We start from the raw sequence: 20,514 nt of genomic DNA, 5'->3' as shown, positions 1-20,514 counted from the left end.
GCCCCGACTGACTGCTGTTGAGACAGATGTTGTGTTCACAAATCTTGAAGCAGGTCAGTTCCCAAACTGCCTGGAAAATGAGGCGAGAGGTCTCTCAGCCACAGTCAAGGTTCTTTGCTCTGACAAGGGAGCAGATGGTGGTTTGTGGAAATAACAAACCAGATCAAAAGGAGAGAAACTGAGGACCCCGTGATTTCTCAACACATGCTTATTCCCTCATAGATTCCCTTTTAAGATGCAGCATAATATATTAGAAAACTGGGAAAACGAAAAAGTGCAGGCAACTTTGAATTCCAAACACTTGTGTGTACACATTTTAGTCTGGCATTACATATACACAGTGCTGCTCCTGTACGGTTTTTTTGCCTTAAAGTAAAACTGCAATGACATTTACTTTAGCCTGACAAATTAGCTAATTTTGTATGAGACAAACATTATTTAAAAGTACTAAAACAGTGTAATATATATTTTTTTGTTATTGCTGTACCACTTATACTAAAGTGTTTTTTTTTTTTTTATATAATGCAACAGAAATCAGTAACACCAAATAAAGCACCAAATGGTTAAGCCAAGTTGCTGTCTGTCTATACCCACAATAAAAATAAAACCTTTTAGTCAGTTCTGGGTTTTATTTATAATTACAAGGGAGTTTATTCCATAAGCCCAAATTAGCTTTTTATATATGGCATGGTGTTATGTCAGGCTGACTGTATTTTTATACCAACTATTCTGCACAATAATTGCACTCTATGAGGATGATACAAATTGCTAATTGAAATCCGTCTCTCTCTGTCTGTCCATCCATACATTTATTCATCCACATTTGTGCGTTTCTGTGTGTATTTCATTTTATATTTATAACTGAATATAAATTTAAGGATTTATGTATATTTTAAGGGGGTCACCAATGTGTTGCATTATTATTTTTGGAGTCACAGACTGAAATGTTTGGGAACCTCTGCTTTATATTTCACACAGCTGCAGCAAGTTGGCATTCTTGAGCTTGAACGACGGTGTGTGGTGCTTTGTTGGGGAGGGGTGTTCACAGCATATGCATTAGCTGACTGACAATGTTAAGACATTGCCTCTGGCTCTGATTGGTTGTTTCTGACCTTGAGCGATGTTTGCTTGCAAAAGGCAGTAGGGCCACTGGGAGGAAAAAGGAATCTTTTTTTTTCACAGATTTTATCACTTATTTTACTGTCAGGAGCAAACAGGGAAAACATTTGTTTTTCATACCTACTGCACCTTCAATATGCAAGTCAGCCTAGTTTTTTTTATCATCTAACATGCCAGCACTCTCTAGGGAAGCCAGCCTACCTCCCTCTCATGATTTCTGCATAGTGAAGAAAGAAGGATTTTTAAAAGATAAGGCACCTCCCGATTTCCAAATTTTGAAGTTTTGTAAAGCAGCAGACCTCCATTTGTTGCTGCTGCCTGAATTACAATGCAGTGCCTTGCAAAGTTATGCATGCCCTTCAAACTTTTGCAAATCTTGTTCAAAGCATTTATTGCATTTTTTTTTTACAAATCAACCCAAAGAAGAGCAACATAAATTCTAACGTCCCATATTGACAATTTCTTTTGCAGGTAACAATAACATATTGCCACAGTAGCTGCAAATGCAATATGCAGGTGCGCTTCTGTTTGGGCTGTTTTAAATCTTACCTGACACTGTCTTGACAGTTTCAGTGGTGTTTCGCAATCCAACAAAGGAAAACTGGTAAAGCCTCCATGAGCGAATGTCCCCAACCTCAACTGAGCTCCTTTTCCACCTGTATGTAATCTCCTCCTTAGGGTAGCCATCTGAAAATAAGAGAACATTTGCTTAGTCATATTCTTTATAAACCTATGAAAGAGCGACTATAAAAAGCTAATGTTTACTGTTGAATGAACAATAAAGCCATTAAGATTGCAAACACTAAAATCAGGATACAGAAATCCTGGTATAACTGAGTCATGTCCTTATGTTGAGAAGATATTTGCTCCATTTTTAGGAAAACATTTTATTTTCCACAAACTACTTAACTGACCTAGAGGTACAATAATACATCATTGATTTAAGACTATGGCTGGGTGGGCTTTCGGTAATTTCATTCTACCCTTGCACACTCTGTAGTTCCTTTAATGAAAACAGTTATCTCACTTGTCTAAAACAGATTCACTTGGCTGAGCAATTGGATTATCATAATATAGTCATGTTTGTGAGTATTGAATTTCTGTGGAGTTTGGTAAAACAAGCCTACAATAAAAAGCTATTGCTTTGCTGAATGTTCCCAAGCACACTATTATTACAACTGTGCACAGTCAAAGTCTAGAGATGAGAATTATGCAGAGGAACTTCCTTTAGTGCAAACCTAAGTGCTCTCAGACATCCAATAATGCTGGTCTTTAAAGTAACACATCATTTCCATCCAAGATAGCCTCCTGCTGTTTTGCTTCTAGTACATCTGAGACATATAATAGATTGAGTCTCCTTCTGGGAAGTTGAAACAAGACAGATAAAAAAAATCAATGTCAGCAGTTTATCTTCCATTCTGGGTATTGCAGGAATAAAAACTAAAAAGTATTTTTTTAACCGAAAGAAAACGTGTTATCAAATACTCAGCTAACATTTAACTAGAGTCATAAACTGCAAAAGACGATGAAATCACTAAACGTTGTCGCTTTTGGACACATGACATAGTAATTTGCCCCATGATAAATAATCCCATGTGTTTCTGCCTACAGCTTCTGAGACCTGACTTGAGTGGGGTATGTCAAGCAACTTTGATAATATCCATAGCTCTCATTAAATTGAAATGAATGCATGTGCTCTAGTTTTGGCCTTGCTAACCTCTCTGCTTGACATCTCTTGGAGAGAACTTCTTCTAGAAGAGCATCTTAAAGTATCTAACTGCAGAGCTTTGGCAGTCTCATTAGCATAACTTACCTATCCCCTCCCCACACTGCCTACATTGGAATGTCAGGTAGTATAAGCTCTTGTTGGGTGTTTTTAGCTTTTGTTACTTAAAATAAAAAAAGTCTGAAGTGATATATATATAAAAAATATCCCAAGGGCTATACAAAAGTGCAGATTAGTCTTCCAAAGGTTTGCTAAAAACTCTTTTTGCTTCTAGAGTTCAGCTAATTAATTTCTTACCATATCGAGAAATGATTCAAATTAGGACATTAGACTATAGAGATTAGAAATCCCTGCCATACATTGTGATGACCTATTTCACAATAGTTGATCAATATGCATATGATAAAAAAAAGGAAAAAAAAATCTGGATCTGTATATGAGAATATCAATAAACTTACAACTTGAAAACTCAAGGGGACAGGAATGCTTATCCATTGGAAAGTTGTTTAGTTTAAGCTGACACTCAGCATCAATGGTTAACCTGCAGAAACAAAAACATTGCATTTAATCACCAAAAATAAACAAACAAGTTTCGGTTTTAAGTACTATATGAATACTCAGGTAATTTATCTAACAACATAACCATGCTCTTTCCATTAAAGAAGAACAAAAAATTCAAAATTCTTTCTTGATGTCAACTTAAATAAATTTGACATCAAGAAAATTCTCTTTTCCTTTACCCCTAAAGAACAGCAAAGTGATTAAACATCTGCTTAATGATGGAATGACCTTAAATTGTTTTACCCACCCATGCATTATCTATTGTCATTTATAGCCATGCTTGGAATCATAGCGCCATCGTAATTCTCCATTGCTGAAGTCATGAGTTACCCAACAAATTAATGAAGTGAAAATCTAGCGTTCTGCTCATGAGAACATCAATCACGGCTTGATTGAATCAGAAAGACTTTACTCTGTCTCCTATTATTACAGATAACGCAGTTTGGAGTAAGTGCAAATGTCTGCTGTAGTTATGTTGGACTGTAAAAATGGCAGTTTAAAATTAGATGTTTTCACTTTTTCGATGCATTATAAAGTGCATATCTTTTTTCTCCAAAACATAATAATGTCTTATGTGCAATTAAAATGTCTGCAAGAATCCCAAGAAAACTTGATAAAATTAAATGTATGTAAGAACCCCAATAATTTTATGCTTTAATACAATTTTAACTTTAACCTGAAATTCTTTTATAATTATTAGGCAATATAAACATCCTTCCAATGAAAGCTTTTGTTTGTTGTGCTTTGTATTTGGATTTTCTTTCTTCAAGGTACATGGTAATATACATTTAAATTCAATTTTGAGGAAGAGATTTTTATTTTTTATTTCAAGTTTATCACAGATATTTATAGGCTATAAACAATTTTAAATTGCCACTATATTTTGCATCAGTTTACTACGGCAAATGCCATGATTGACTCAAGGAGATGAAATCATGTTTTGATCATTTTCTTTTCTTTTTGAGCTGATTCTTGCTGAGATAAAGCTTTGGTTCAATCATTACTAGTTTGGTGAATGCTTACTATGCTCTAGTATAAAAATTAGGACTGGGATCTGCTTTGTTTTTTTACTTAAGTTGAGAAGTGCAAAATAAACCAAAATAAAATAAAACAGATAACAATAGGCCAATGCCACAGCAGGGGGGTATGATTGAAAGTGAGGGGGAGAAATAATAACAGGATAAAAAAAAAATAAGTCTATTTTAAAGTGCTGCCTACAGTGTCAATAAGGCTTTATCAAAAATTAGATTTTTCTTAATCATTTGTGGACCTTTCGTCTGTATTTTCAGAGGTACATATGAGTCTTTCAGGGTTAGGCATGTTGGTCTTCTTGAATATACCACAGTCAATCATTAAAAGTAAAGGATGCAATAAAGAAACTGTAAGAGGCAAGAATTTGTCGATAGGCAGAAAATAATCATTTGGTTAAATATGCATTTCATGTTTTTGAGCTTGTAGCTTAAAAAAAAAGAATAATTTCAAAACAATTATATTGTAGGAGTTTGTAGACTTGGCATCATAATGCAATAATTTTGTACAGGCATCTGCTGTGGACTTTCTTGGCAGTTTCATCTTGTTTTTACTGACGAAATCAAATAAATGTATCGTCCAATAAGTTTTGGCCATATCATCCAGCCCTTTGTTACACTATTGATATGGTCATTCATGTTATGGAAGTTTTTAGCTAACATCTAAAGGTTTCTAAATTAGTATACTCTACTATTTGACTAGTGCTCTTCTTGACATGTTCAGTGTTTTGTACAAGCCATTCTGTTTATCCTTTTTAAAATAATATATAATAAATACCTTAGACAATAGTGTGACTGAGTATTTCCTTGTAGTTATTTAATGATCTACAATCGAATATGATCTGTCTCTTAAACCATGTTACTTTTTTAACCTTGCCACTATAGATTCAATCCTGTTACCGTATCAACACATTAAAATAATCTAAAATTACATTCTTAGGTAATAAGACTTTAGGCTATTTTCCTTCTGATAGAATATATAAGTTTAGTCAATTATGCATTTGGGCACATGTTTAAGTTAGAAAATAAAAGGGAGTCTGAGATTTATGTCGCTTAAAGTGATACAAAATGGAATATTAGACATAACTTCCTATAATGAATTATACAGATTTTTCTAAATATTTTTGATAGTATGTTTTTTCATGATCCTTAAATTCTGGAAACACCCAGTTAGAAGAAAGAAAAATACATAAATCAAAATGTAAATGCTATCTATCTCCATTATTCAACATATCATACACCAGGAAAAACATTTGCAAAAAGATGCATCTGCCTCAAAGTCATTTAGGAGCCATTTCAAAGCATCGAATGAACACAGCTCACAAAGATTCAGGTTTTTCTGTAGGTCATTCCAGCTACAGGGAGTAGCAAAACTAAAAGCCTTCTTCCCAAGCTCTGTCCTGACCCCTGGGAAAAACAGTAATATGGTCCTGAGAGTATTTTTTGTGCAATATATTTTTATAACTCCGTACTATAACAGTAACCAGAACTTTTTAATGACATGAACATTTTGGACACTCTTCATGATTCCCATATGTGTGAAAAACAATTATTCCTGCAATGAATGAATCCTAGATATGTAACATACTTTGACTAAACAGATTTTATAAACTTGATTATTCATCATGTGTGTATTTTTATGTGTATTTGTAAGTTTAAACTAAATTTTTGATACACAAATTGGGTCTTAAGAGATCCTGATACTGATATTTCTGATTTCTGCCATCAATCAGTGTTGACTTACCTAAGCGTGTAGAGTATTCTTCCATCATTCCAGATCCTAAGCATGCGATTAGGTGTTGTAATCCAGTGGGCATCAGCTTTCTTTGAGTTGCGAAAAAAAGTGTCTGGGATCCAGATCTTTCCAACCATGTTGCTGTTGAGACGAAGAACCTTCATTGTACTGTTGAACTTTAACCTCCTGTCGTACCAGGTCTGTGCAAAAAATATGTCGATGGTGTATTCCTGACATAAACATAAAATACATTGACAAGTTAATGCTCGATTCATGAAGTAAATTGCAACATGGTACATTCAGCAGTATTTATTAACTGATCTTAATTTATAATCTCTATCTCTTGTTAGAAATGCATAATTTAAGCCGTGAGATGTTTAAATTGGATTGTTTGTTTTTCATCTACGGCTAGTTACACTGAAAATCAAGAATCTTAATAATAGTAAGATTTTGTTGAAAAATCTGGGTCATAATGCAAATATACAGTAGCAGCCATTAAAATGGCCCTTCCCAGTGAAACTGTTGCCATTCGGCAGAAATTTTAAATGGCTACTACTGTAGTTCAAAGACAGGAATTAAAAAACTAGGGATGCCCCGTTCCGATATCGGAAATGGGTCAGATATCAGTGCAGTAATGAATATCGGTTTATGTCGGTCAGCATCTAAAATTTCCCATTTAAGAAAGCTGATAGATACACTCTACTTCTGTTAAAACTTAATGCAACAAATTGGTTAATATTCAGCTGTTTTCATATAAGCGGTAGTTCACTTTTGTTCTCTATTTGAGTAATATTGTTTCATCAACCAATTTCTAACATTCCACGGCACAAAATGATTAATAAAAGTATATATGATATATGCTGTAATATACTGCATCAATATTCAAAGATGCAATATATGAATTGTATTGTAAATAATTAAATTAAATAAATAAACTAAAAAAATGATGGACAAAAAAAGCAACCTTAAAGGAAACCATTAGAAACCCTTAGAAAAAAAAAAAAAAATTCTAACACCCTTTGAGAAAAGTTGGTGCCTTTAGAATACATAAATAATCCTAAGAATAAAAAAAATACATGATAATTTAGTATGTATTTAGACAAAATGCAGCTATGCTAGTTCATACAACGTGAAGACTTATTCAAAACATAACACCATAACATGTTTAAGGATCAAGAATGGAAAAGTGTTTGATGATTTGTGTGTTAATATGCAGAAAAAACAGCTTTGTCTAAATACATGTCATGCATGTCAAAACATATATTTAATATTTGCTTTTTTTTGCTTGTGTTGAAGCCAAAGTGAAACTTAGAGAAAAAATATATTCCTTAAATAACTGGAATTACCTCCTTCAACTCATTACACCACTCATTTGACCTAATATGGCACAAAACAAGGTACTAATCTGAAAAAACATAACTGTACTTTATGCAGAATATTGAGGGGGAAAAAAAATCCCTTTTTAACGCAAGTTAGGGATGTGCCTTCCCTGAGTCCTTTTAAAGGCTCTGTGACTGTTGTTCCCCGGTGGCTGCAATATTTTTTTTTTCTTTATAAACATGCTACAATTATTTTTGGTTTAATTTCCACTAAATTCATTGTGGCAGGACTCCATACTTTTTTCTTTTTTTTTTTCTTTTTACAATAATATCATTCTACCACTTTTATTTTAGACAGTCCAAATAATTGTACATGCACACAGACTCTCTATATATATTCTATCATGGTAATAATGCCTACTTTTTGAACACATTTATCAAAGACAATTTACACGTGGGTGTGCTTTTAAATGTGAAAAATCTAGGCACAAAAACGACAAACGCAATAAACTGTAATGCAACCAAACGTCTGCGCACACACAAAAAAGCTACAATTAGAAAAGTATAATTCAATAAAAAGATTCTACTAAAAGATAGCTGATCACGAGGACTCATTGACTCTTTGCAAACCCTCACACCAAGCATGCATATAGCGGCAACAGAGAGGAAAATTCCCTTTTAACAGAAATAAACATGCAGCGGAACCAGGCTCATTGTGACCGGCCATTTGCCAAGGCTCACTGGGGTTTAAAGAGATGGAAGCTGAGAATGGCATAAGTGAAACAAGTTATTTCGCACTCAGGTCCTGGCAGAAGACTTTGATGCCGTGAATCAAAATTCGCTTGAATGAATAACCTAGAAAAAGGATTAGAGTAGTCTTCTCCCTGGGGCCCAGACACTGGTGGTGGAATAACCCAGAGGGTGAGTGGACTAAGAATAGTCTGAGAGGCATATGGATTAGATGGGATGGAGGTGGGTGAAATTTTGCTTAAGTGCGGGAGAGTGAAGCTAGGCGGGAAGATAAATAGAGGGAATCTTGAAAGATGATTGGCTTTGGAGAAGGTTGATATATTGATTAGCTTGAACTGAACAAGGGACATCACAGGTGGTTCAGGTGAAGTTGATAGGAGTCTTCCTGATGAGTTTTTGCTTAAGCTCCTTATTTGAAAAATGCATCATATGGAGGAGGTGTCTGAGGTACCTAGGGAATGTGCAATGTTTGGGGGGATGGAGTTGGGGATGTGTGGTCTTGACTATAATTAAAAGATGATATAACAGTATTGGACAGTGATAGTGAGAACAGTTTCTATGTGGCAAGTTGAAGTTAGCATTTAAGTTTAAAGGATATATATAGACCAGAGTATCTACAAAACTTACATAAATAGGGGCAACCAGACTTTCACTCAGTTCTCTTTTAAAAGCTTTCTGACACCTATCTTGGAGCCTTTGTCAATTCTGTAGGCTTGCACTAGAGGTATCTGTGGTCTTAGTGGTGATATTTTAGGCACATCTTCATTCACATTCAAAGTCAGTTGCATATCAATTATGTTTTTAAAAAAAAGTGAACAAATGTTATGGCACCTCAAATTCAAGGTTGTCCTGCCAAGACCCGGATGTCTGAGAATTTGCTGAGGCATTAGTGTAAACTACAGTTTGCATCTCAACTCATTTCAACTCAATATGGAGACAGACCTCGTTATTTTTCAAAGGTATGTTCAAGTTTCTTTGACACCAAACTCGAAACCTGCTAAATTTTGACAGTTTTGTCTGCTTTTGCTCATCTTGAAATTCACCTAACTTGCAAAAAGCAATTTGCATGGCCAGTAAAAGGCTTGCACGTCATTGAGTGTACTGATTGTTGGTTTCATCTCAACACGGCTAACAGGCATTTACAGTAACAAGAAGTTCCCTTTTTACGTTTGAAAGCCAAAGAAAGCTATCAGTGTCCCTGCGTTCACCATATTCTCCGGAGAAAGAATCAGTATGGAGAATATATTCACCTCATCTAAAAGCTATGTCTGGTAGACAGTCACTTTCAAGGTATTTCTGCCTTTTTAGCCAGTGTGGGACCCTGATGTCCTGCATTGGGAGATAAATCACTGGGACAACAGAGGGAAGGTGAGGCGGCATTCTAGAGCCCAGACAAGAGCAGCAGGAAATCAGTGCGAGAACACCGGCAAAGGGAGAGCCAAAACTGGGACAAGGCAATCAGTTGTGCCTGCCTCTGAAGTTAAGGAACCACCGTACAAGATTGGTGGAGCCGGAAAAACGGAGCCAAGCTAGGAGAGGTTGTGGCTGTACGGGGCTAGCTATAGAGGCTAAATGGAGAAGGTTAAAAGAGCACAGCTGTAGACTGGATAAGTCCACCGGGGCGCCAGTGCTACTGAAGGCGGGAATGAGACTATGGCTCACCAGGGCTAGCCTTTAGAGACTAATTGCAGGCAGACAGAAGAGGGGAAAGAAGGAGGCAATTATCTGCGCTTGAGGTAGGATGACAAAACAGTCCTCCTAGGGCCAAATTAAAATGGCTTTTTTAAAAACCACCTACAGGCCTTTGGAGAGCAATCCGCACGTCATCCTGTCAACATTTTCACTACCTCCAATTTGATTTTAAAAAGCTTGTCTTCACTGACTCCGAAAGTGTAGCTTACAACCACATGTAGTTCCTGATCAGATTTCGTGACACAAATGCAACAAAACATTTCCCATTTTTTTAAGTCCTGCAAACATTGCCTCACTTAGTTTGTAGGTGTGGCAGCAATCACATTTTCCCTAAGTCATCAAAATTGCACCATTCAGCATACTAAATGTGCCACCTTTGTCTCACTGAGCTTTGCTTCGCTATGCTTCAGAGCTGCCCTTTTGCAGACGCATTAAAAAAATTAAAATAAAAAAACAAATTTCGGGGTGAGTTTCCCTTGATAGTGCTTAATTATCACATAGACTAGAAAGCATTTTATTTGAGATGGAACAGAGGACACACTAATGAAATAACGTGTGAATGATTAATTTTTCAACCTCACCTATAGCCATTAGTTGAAACCTTTAACCTATTGTCTTCCCCTGTATTCTGCACTTTTAAAGTTTACGGTTTTCATTTGTTTGTCACAGGGTGACAATGGATGTGTAGTGGAAGATAAGTAAATAATGTTCAAGTTGAATAAAATGACTACATATCACATATAAGTGACACAAATCTATTTATAATACATGGGCTGCTAGGTGAAAAAATTAAGTGTGCTGCTCTGACTCTACTAAAAAGTAAGATAGTTGCATATGGGCCAAAATATGTGGTTGCTGTTGGGCTAAAAAATATAGGCTAAAAAAAACATAGGCTAAAAAAACTCACTGAAGCTTACAAGTTGCTGGGCATCAAGGCCATAGAGCACTGTTGTTAGAAATGTTATTTAAAAAAGGAAAACACTGTTGCCTTTAGAAATTCTTAACAGAGCAGGTGCAATTTTAAATTCTTTTACAAAGGGATTACCACAAAATCCCTCAACCTGGCCCTCTGGCAGCATTTTATCCTGTTGATTCGTTTCAAATGTTTTAGTAAAAAATGTTGGATCATGGTCAGATCATCAGATGGTGTGACGGCAGGTGTGGTATATAAGAAAAAGGTATTAATTATGCTGTCTCTTTAAAAGAGAAAAAGAGACAAACTGAGCTTTAAGTTTAAAGATAGGTTCAGTAGAGGAAGGGGTGAAAAATTGGTATTTGTGTGGAAGAGAACATAGGGGTATAGCAGACAGATATGTCAAAATTCAAGTAAAAAGGTTTCCAAATAGAAAAATGTAAAAATAATCTTTCCAGACAAAATTCTTTTCACCCAAGGGACATAAATATTGTTATTGTTATCATTATTGTTAAAAATAGTAATGACCGAAAGTCGGAATAATAACAGATCAATGATAGAGTATAAAGAATCATTAAGATGGCTCAGTTAAACGTGCAGGGATTTCTAAAGAGTAATTTTCTTTTTTATGCTCAAATTGCTGGATGTATTCAAGAGCAACTAAGCCACTTCAAGCTTCAGCAGGTATAGAACTGAAGTTCCTAATTCTTGATCTTCTTCAAACATAAACCTCTTTCTTTTCAATCGCTCAGCCAATTCCTTCCCCTGCCCCCCTCTATTATTCACATGGGGTGGGCTTGCCATATCTTAGAAATTCCTTCTGTAAAGCAAAATAAGGAAATAAATCGCAATTGCATGGATAACTGCTACAGATGCATACCCCCACACTATCTACTTTTATTTCCTCGCAAGCATTACCACTCTTGTCATTTCATTTTAGGCATGTTCTCTCCAAGTACCAAGCATTACAACCAAATGTAAAGCCATCATTCAACCTTTCATGTAAACAAAGTGCCCCCTTTATGCAAATTTTCTTGTGCAGTCAATACAATTGTATTGTGAAAACCTAATGTAAGTCCAAACACTTGGTTCAAACTGAACACATCATTACATCTAACTGCACTTATGGAGACATCATCATGCTTTATGTTGTAGTCTTCTGCATATAAATATAGATCTGCATAACAATTTAGTCTGTGTTTTGCTGACTTCACATTTGTAGCTTTTCTATGCTGATTAAAGACAAATATAAAACTAAAGAAACATCACAATACAATTAATTTGTTTTTAAAATAAAACGGTTTCATTGCGTTGCAGATTTATTGATATAAAGATGTAAATCCCTGAAAATTGGGGTTTCATGTTGAAACATGTTTGCTGGGTCTTAGTTAAAATCTACCGAAAAATCTTTTTTGTTTTGTTTTTTTGGGTGTTGGCTCTGTTCAAACAAGACAAACCCAGGAAGATGTTTTTGCCACAAAACAAGATTTTGGGCCTCCTCTTTGATTTATGTAATTTATAGAAAGTTGATACCTAAGCCATTTTTACTATCACCAAGCCCCTCTCATTTCCACCAAAAGGGGTGATTCCAACGATCAGGAACCTGCAATGCAGTTGGAAAGTGTTGCTACTTTTGTTGTGTGAGAGACCAATTAACTTTGAAACCAATGCTTTAATTCTCCATGGAGAATTTAATTTCAGTATTTGATATTGAAATTTAGTTTTTGATGCTACTGGTTTCAACTCTGTGATGGTCACATGGTCAGTAATCCCACACACAACCACTTTTCCTTTTAAGTTTTAACAAACACACAGTAGGATAAATATATTGGTTTGTTTGTTAAATTATTTTGACAGAAATAACATTAGTTCCAATTGTAGCATGTGCATTTGGGTAACTGTTGCATAATTAATTTTGTCAAATGCTTAATATTGTTTGCAGATTTTCTGGTGTTGTAGATAGTACCTTCAACTGGGAGAATGCAAAGGACTCTGGCTGGCACACTCATTGACTGATTGGGTGGTACCATCTGGAGTTCCACTATGACCTCTTTTTAGGACCCTTTAATTTTTTGTTTAGATTATTATTACTTTAAGCAAACAAAACCCATTTTTCTTGATAATCACAACTGTGTCCTCATGCTTGGCTGGCTCAGTCCCTCACATGCCCATAAGATAGATCCGAAACCAGTGTTACTGAGGTAATTCATTGTGTTTGAGTGACCAGCAAAAACCTCTGGGGGTTGGTTTGGCTGTCATTTTTAAAGGGGAGGCTGGTGTGACTACAGTTATGAACCTGTCTTCTGCCAAGTGTTAATTTTATATATTTATTATTTAATCCATGCTAGAAATAAAATTCTATAATATTCTCCGGCTTGTGTGAATCTTTTATTGATATGGTGGTTTTGTTGACCCATTTGTACAAATCCCCGAATTTGCATGATCTCACACAACATTTGCACGATCTTGCAAAAGCAAGGCTCTCGCAAAAGTAACACATAATACATTTACCTTTTTTATATCCTTTTGGGGACTAAGTACTATGTTACAAAAACAAAAGTTTAGGAAGATCGTAAATTAAATGAATATGAACAGAAGTGTTGTGCAACATTGCGTTAACAGCTTTACATTACATTTTGAGAAACTTGACCTGAAAAAAACAATACTCATACCCAACAGCCTTTGCCAATGATGGATCACCACAATATTTACCTCCCTGACGAAAATCATACAGCCGAACTGAATTAATAAAAATGCTCTAGTTATGAAATGCTAAAAAATATGATTGATTACTTATATTTAATACAGCTTCAACATTCAATATTTGTTAGTTATTTTCTGGTAGTTTGGGTTATGATTATACAATAATGATTTCAAGGGAAAATGACAAATCCTGTTTGCACTCACTGAATGGTGAAAAGCGAAATCAGAAGATTTATCTATTTTTAGTCAAAACTATAAAATTCTTAATGAAAGCAAATACTAAGAGAATTAAGCACATGCTAGAACATGGCCTTAACCATGTGCCATTTGTGAATAAACAATTTATGTTTTTAAGAAATATTTCAGAATAAATATGAAAAAATTAAGATAGAGAGATTAAGTGAATTCAAAATAGTTTAATGTGTATTAACAAAAATCAATAGTTTTTTTATCCTGCTTAATCAAATGTAGTTATTGTTCTTGTAAAGCATGGACTGGCACAGCATTGGGCGTGGCAGCATTTTTTGAATGGATAAATAAAGCTCCTAAAATATTTATAATATAATCTTCTAAAATTATTGTGACAAATTTGCATAGAATTTCATTTTTTTACTTACCATATTGATGGCATTTACTGGACCGATGCTGTTGACAAACATGTCGGTATGGATTACTGTTGGTTTGACTGTGAAGAAGAAGAGGAAATTAGACCTTGGGGAATAGTTATCTATTAGAGACTCACAGAAATAGGTTAAAACCATGATTGCTTTACATCTGCCTAAGTATACCGAGTCTTAAATGTTGACAGAAGTTTACAATGAAAAAAAATAAGAAAGAAAAGGGCTTTATTGAGTTGTACCATTTATTTATTAGTTTATATCAAAGAAATAAATGTCCTCCATCCTTCATAATGTCCAAGTCATTGAATATCTTACCCACCACCATGACCAGTGCAGAATAGACTAATGAAAGACAATGAGGAAACAAAACGGGCTGGTATAAAATTGGCAGTTTTGCTTTTCAGCCTGGCTCAAAGGCTTAACTTCATTTGCTAAAGTTTATAGATCACAAGATGTCATGTTTGAGTGGAATAAAAAGGGTTACATACTCAATTTCAAAGCTATTTGACATATGCCGAAGAACAAGAAGATTGCATTATTGCATCTATTCTCATCAAACAAATGTACTCTTTAGCTCTGGCCTTTAACAATTACCCTATCCATAAAAAAATATATGTCACCTAAAATATACAATCAAAGACATGGTGAGAAAATTTGTATAAAAATGCAAATACCATTTCATCAATTAAAAGCAAACCATTTTTAATTGGAATGCCAATGGATCTTATTTAGAAAAACATACCTTAAATAACAAAAATAAATAAAATGCTTTAAATGCTTTGCAATATTTAAACCTTCACAGTCACATACCACACGGAATTCAAAGCAACCCTAATGATGATAAGAGACAATTAAATTAGCCTTTAGATCAAAACAGCAATCTCTTACAAACCACATTCACCACTATCATTCCACAGAACAAATAATACATTACTTCATATCATGGTTGGACCTATCTGTCAGTCCATTCACTGTCTACCATTTATCTAAAATTGATTTGCCGGGTTGAGAATGGAAACCCAGACAAGAGGGCAGCCTATATATATATATATATATATATATATATATATATATATATATATATATATATATATATATATATATATATATATATATATATATATATATATATATATATATATATATATATATGAGTTCAAGGTCTGCCCTAAGTACTTAACTCTAAACAATGAGGTGTGCTGATCTTATACTTGAACCACTTCAGCTTTTACTGTAGGGGAACAGTAGCTCTAATTGTCATAGAGCTATGGACCAATTTTTTTTTTTACACTGCCATTCACAAGGTGTCATGATGATTTTTTTTTCATCCTTATGCATACAGGATGTGTATTTCAAGAAGATTCGTGACTATGCTGAGGTATTTTGTTAGGACACCATGGTCACTAGCAGGCACTACATCAGTTTGCAGCAGATTTTGAAAACGTTGGGTGAAGAGTTAGTTTGTCTGAGCAAGAGGCCCTGGTTACCAACATAAAAAGGTGAACTGCTTCCTTTGGGCAGGGGAGTTAGACTTTGTCTCAACCAGAGGAGTTTATGTATCTTGGTGTCTTAAGGGCGGATTATACTTCTGCAACCGCACACATCAAATGTCACTTACGTTTGGTCGCGAACCAGTTTTGCTGGTATGCTTCTGCAACGTCGGTCTGAAATTTCTAGGGACGCACAGCAGTTTCTGTGGGAGCCTATTCCAGAACTCGCAAAAACTTTAGCGGATGGTCACGAAAACTTCTTCGGTGGTGCCGGCGGGAGTGTTAATTTTCCAAAACAACATGTCTGAGGCATCGTACAAGTGGTTGTACTTCCGAACCTCCTTGATCAACCTTTCGTCGTGGTTATCCATTACTCGGTTTTTAAAAATGGTGCGCACTGGCACCGAATCAAGAAGGACAACCACACAGAAAGCCTGAAAGGCATACCAAGGACCAATCACAGCTGCTGTTTGTCTGCGCACTTCCGCTTGAGTTTTGCGCGGGTTTGCGACCATCCGACGTGTAGTCAGGATTTTTTTTGAGAGCACAAAAACAGATTTGATGGTTGCGGAGGCTATGCGTCAGAAGTATAAATTAGAAGTATAAATCCAAAAGTGATCATACATGTAAGGTGAAATGATGAAAGAGACAAAAAAAGCAAAGCTTCTGATTTAGAGCTTTGTCCATGATCCTTGATCTCCTGGTCCGTCCTTGATGTATGGATCATTACTGTAAGAACAAGGTCTTGAATACTCTCTAATCCTCTTAAGACAAGATTTAAACCATCCTAGTGCTGTTCATATATATACTAAGGGAACAACACCATAACAGATTTCAGTTCTTATTCACTTTAATGTTAAATGTTTCTCATGCTCCCAGGTTACCTGTGGAGTAACAAAGGGATCAGTGCTAGGGCAAATTCTCTTTACTATATATCTATATATTTGAATTTAATAAAATTATCAAACCGCATGGGATTAACTTCCACTGTTTTGCTGATTATATTCAACTATACTTGTCCATGAATCCTGATTAAACTAATCCATTACACAGACTATGTACTTGTCTTTAAGACATAAAAACCTGGATGACTCTGCTTCTGAAGAGTCATCCTGACTTTCTGCTTATGAATACAGACAAAACGGAAGTTATTGTCTTAGAACCAGAGTCTCTAAAAAAGTGTCTATTTATTTAGTCACTTAATTTTGATGGCAATAAATTTGACTGAGATAATAATGTAAAAAAAACCCTGGTGTTATTTTTGATCAGGACTTGTTATTTAAATCCAATTTTAAACAGATTTCGACAGTTTCCTTTGTTCATCTCCATAATGCAACTTTTATAAATCTATTTTCCAGAAGCTGGAAAGTAGTCTACGCATTTGTAATCTGAAGGCTGGATGATTGTGAGTCCACTAAATTTAGCAACTTTAAGATGAACATTAAAAAGAGATATATTTCTCCTATTTAACCTTCCCCTCGCTACCTTCCTATTAAATCCAGAAGTGAATGGAAACCACTCTTTCTACTGTAAAGCCCAAGAAAACAAGCTCTCTCTTATATCAGATAACTGATCGTTCCTTATGTACCTAACAGAGGACTTCGCTCTCAATCTGCAGGTTTACTAGTGGTTCCTAGAATTTCTGAAAGTAGAATAGGAGACACATATATCTATAAGGCCACTTTCCTATGTAACCACCAACCAGTTTTAGTCCTTCAGACAGATACTCGGTCTACATAAAAAATTCCTTTTTTACAAAGCTCCTGGTTGCCTAGGTTGTCTGCTGCTATCTCTATAGTTATGTTGCTATAGGCTAAGGCTGCTTTCAGCTTTTACTCTGGCTAACTGTATATGCTCTTGTTCATCCCTTTTCACCTATAAGTCAGCTCATAGCTCGTCTGCTTAACTGGTACATTTTCCAACATAGCAAGTTTTTAACAGATTATTGCTTCTATGTTACTTTTGTATGTCTGCCTCTGTCACCTTGATCCCCCAGCTGGCCTCGGCTCTTAAGCCTGAGGCTCATTCTGCAGAGATTTCTTACTGTAAAAGGAGTTTTTCCTCTCCACTGTCCCTGCATGCAAGCTTGGTGTGAGGGCCTGCTGCAGACTCAACACAATGCAGGGAAACGTCTACTGTTGCCAAACGATCATCCATGAGGAGTGAATCCTGAAAAGTAATTTAATTAATGCAATCAGCTGACAGAAACCTTAACAGGTCTGTCTCCATGACTCAACTAAATTATGTCTGTAAATTGCCTTGGGATGACATGTTGAAAATTGCGCTATTCAAATAAACTGAATTAAATTTAATAAGGGGGAAACAAGTCTTACAATGGAAATGCTTAATTCGCTGTTAGCTTTATGATGGCAGGGCTTCATCATTATAGGACAGTATGTGACAGCTCCTGATTTTAGCCAGATTTCCCAGGAATGCTGTCTCATGAATCAAGCATTCAACAGTACTCTGTATCTCCCTGTACTGCGCTCGCAGATGGATGTGATAGGCATATGCAGACAAGCAAGTCCTCCCCAGCTGTCTGTCAAAGAGGATGGAGTAAGTACCTTGTCTCCGGGCTTACGGGCATATGATGAATAGCTTTGCTTGGCATAATACACACAAGTACATTAACCTACTAAATATATTTTATAAATAGCAAGAATACCAGTCAAAAATTTTTACATTCTGTGATATCTGGAGCCTGCACAAATACAAAATACCCATAGAATGTAGCCACAAATGATTTTTGTTAAAATGTATTGTGACTCAATCTTAATCCTTTTTGTAATTCATTAAAGAAAATTGGAAATAAAAATTTTGAAATTCAGAAATACAAGTTGTTTAGAACAAACTAATCTGTAGCCCATATTAGGAGCTGTGAAAGTTTTAAAACCTCCTTGAGACATTGCTTAAAAACTAACCAGACATGTGTCACCAGTAACTATATCTCTTTCCTTGGGTCTGTTCACATAATTTATGTGATTTTTTTTGTTATTTGCATCTTATCTGTTTGTGTCTACTCTCTTCTCTCCTGTAGTGTCTTCTTTAATGTTTACTGTTCATATCTGCCTTAGGGCACCGGATGCAATTTAGCTGTTGTGCTAATTCTGGCATATTTACATTGATGCATTACGCTGACATGTTGATGAATGTGCATTGTCCTAATTCAAATAAATAAATAAATTAAATTAAATGCAATTGAGAAGCTTTTTAATTAGTCCCTTTCCACTCCTTAATTTATGGCTATAAGATATTTCTTGTCATTCACGGTAACAATTTTTTAATGATTCCCTGGAAAAATCAATCAACTGCGAAAATAGGAAAAAAATCAATTTGTACCTCCAATGTCAGGTCTGAGCTTGTTATCGTAACTATCTAGTAGGCTGTTGAGGATGTGTGTAACGTCGCTCTCGTAGACTTTTGGAGTCAGCACCCATGTCTTGTTAGACACCTCATCATCGTCATCGTTCTGGAGGGAGCTGCAAAGAGGAAAAAGGCAAACATACACATAACTATTAATTGCACCAATAATACAAACATATAAACTATCCATTCCATTGTAGGCTATGCTTTTACCAGCATCAAATCATTATTTTTACCCTTTTGTAAGCTTTGCATACTTTTGTCTACCGAAATAGATTATCTTGTAAAATAATAGAAATAAAGTTATATACAGTATAGTTGATTTAAAAACATATCTTAAATAAATTCCAGTAAGGACATCTACTGGATGTGAAATCAGATTTGTTTAAAACTGGTTTCCTACCGCTAACAAAATTCTTTATTTTGTGCACAAATTATTTTTGCAAATTGTCAAGCTTGTCATAATTAGGTTGATAAAAATAAATACTATATATGATCAGATAATAGACAGGGAATCATTATTCATCTGAAATTCTGTGGGAATGAAAAGGAAAATTGTGTTTTGACTGAAAACGTCTGTGATATTACCTAAATCCAACAGAATAATTGTTAGCTTGTATGACACATCATATTATTCACATATGCATATTGTGTAGAAGTTTGGACATATGCTTATAATTATTGTAAACAGATGCAATGGGAATTGTTACCAAAAACCCTTATGTTCCAATAAACTGCTTATTTAATAATACAAATGGCCTGGAGCTTAGGATAAGCAGATTTTCCTATTTTTCCAATAATGTTTGAAGTTAACAACAGCCTTCCAAGCAAAGTCCAGAGTCAGAGACTCGGAGAACATTTGTGGCTGGTCCAGGGTATCTCTAGGTCCTGGACTGTTGGCAGTGGCCTCACCTTGCTGGCTCAGGTTCTTTTAGTAAGCTCAAGCTCAGCTGTGCAACTGCTCTGTAGGGGCTCACTTGTTTTGTCTTTGAGGATTCCTGGTCATCCCTAAAACTCTAAGGGTTCCTAAAATGCTGTTTTTTCAAGCCAAATCGGCTGATGGCCTATGTCTCTCTGGATCAGTCTGATATTTTAAGATATGATTCCAAGCCTACTGTTTTTCTGTTTGGAAGTTTTGGACGTGCATGCATGGCTTCTCTTACCACACTCCAAAAAACAAGACTTTAATATTTGCTGGTGACTCTGAATTGCCCTAATGCGAGAGTGTGTTAACATTGCTATTAGTCTCTGTTTTGCCTTGCAATCAAATGGTAACCCTGTCTAGGTACCATGCTATTCAACAGTGCTTCTTGTAAGAGTTGTCATAAAATACAACTTTATTCTCATAATTTTGGGAATGTTCTTATTGTGACTTTTTTCTCGTAATATTATGACATTATTCTTCTAATAATACGACTTAATTCTCATAATTTTACAACTTTATTCTTGTAATTTTAAAACTTTATTTCTCGTGGTGTTACGACTTTACTCTCAT

The 20,514-nt window shown here is 35.3% G+C and overlaps 1 protein-coding gene across 4 annotated transcripts in view; it reads right to left on the bottom strand.

The window, feature by feature from the left end:
* The window catches only part of gabrg2 (gamma-aminobutyric acid type A receptor subunit gamma2), a 66,956-nt gene that overhangs the window by 30,637 nt on the left and 15,805 nt on the right, over positions 1-20,514 (bottom strand). For all 4 annotated transcript variants that reach the window (XM_038302238.1, XM_038302239.1, XM_038302240.1 and 1 more), the window contains exons 2-6: positions 18,996-19,135; positions 14,164-14,231; positions 6,179-6,399; positions 3,304-3,386; positions 1,669-1,806 (exon numbers count right to left, since the gene is read on the bottom strand). In XM_038302238.1, coding sequence (XP_038158166.1) covers positions 1,669-1,806; positions 3,304-3,386; positions 6,179-6,399; positions 14,164-14,231; positions 18,996-19,135 — 650 coding nt within the window. The remainder of the gene's footprint in view (positions 1-1,668; positions 1,807-3,303; positions 3,387-6,178; positions 6,400-14,163; positions 14,232-18,995; positions 19,136-20,514) is intronic.

Source organism: Cyprinodon tularosa, unplaced genomic scaffold (genome assembly GCF_016077235.1).
Source record: "Cyprinodon tularosa strain WSP-4 unplaced genomic scaffold, ASM1607723v1 ctg484, whole genome shotgun sequence".
Classification (NCBI taxonomy): Eukaryota; Metazoa; Chordata; class Actinopteri; order Cyprinodontiformes; family Cyprinodontidae; genus Cyprinodon; species Cyprinodon tularosa.
The sequence above is the reverse complement of the archived record's forward strand: the minus strand, read 5'-3'. Positions and strand labels throughout refer to the sequence as shown.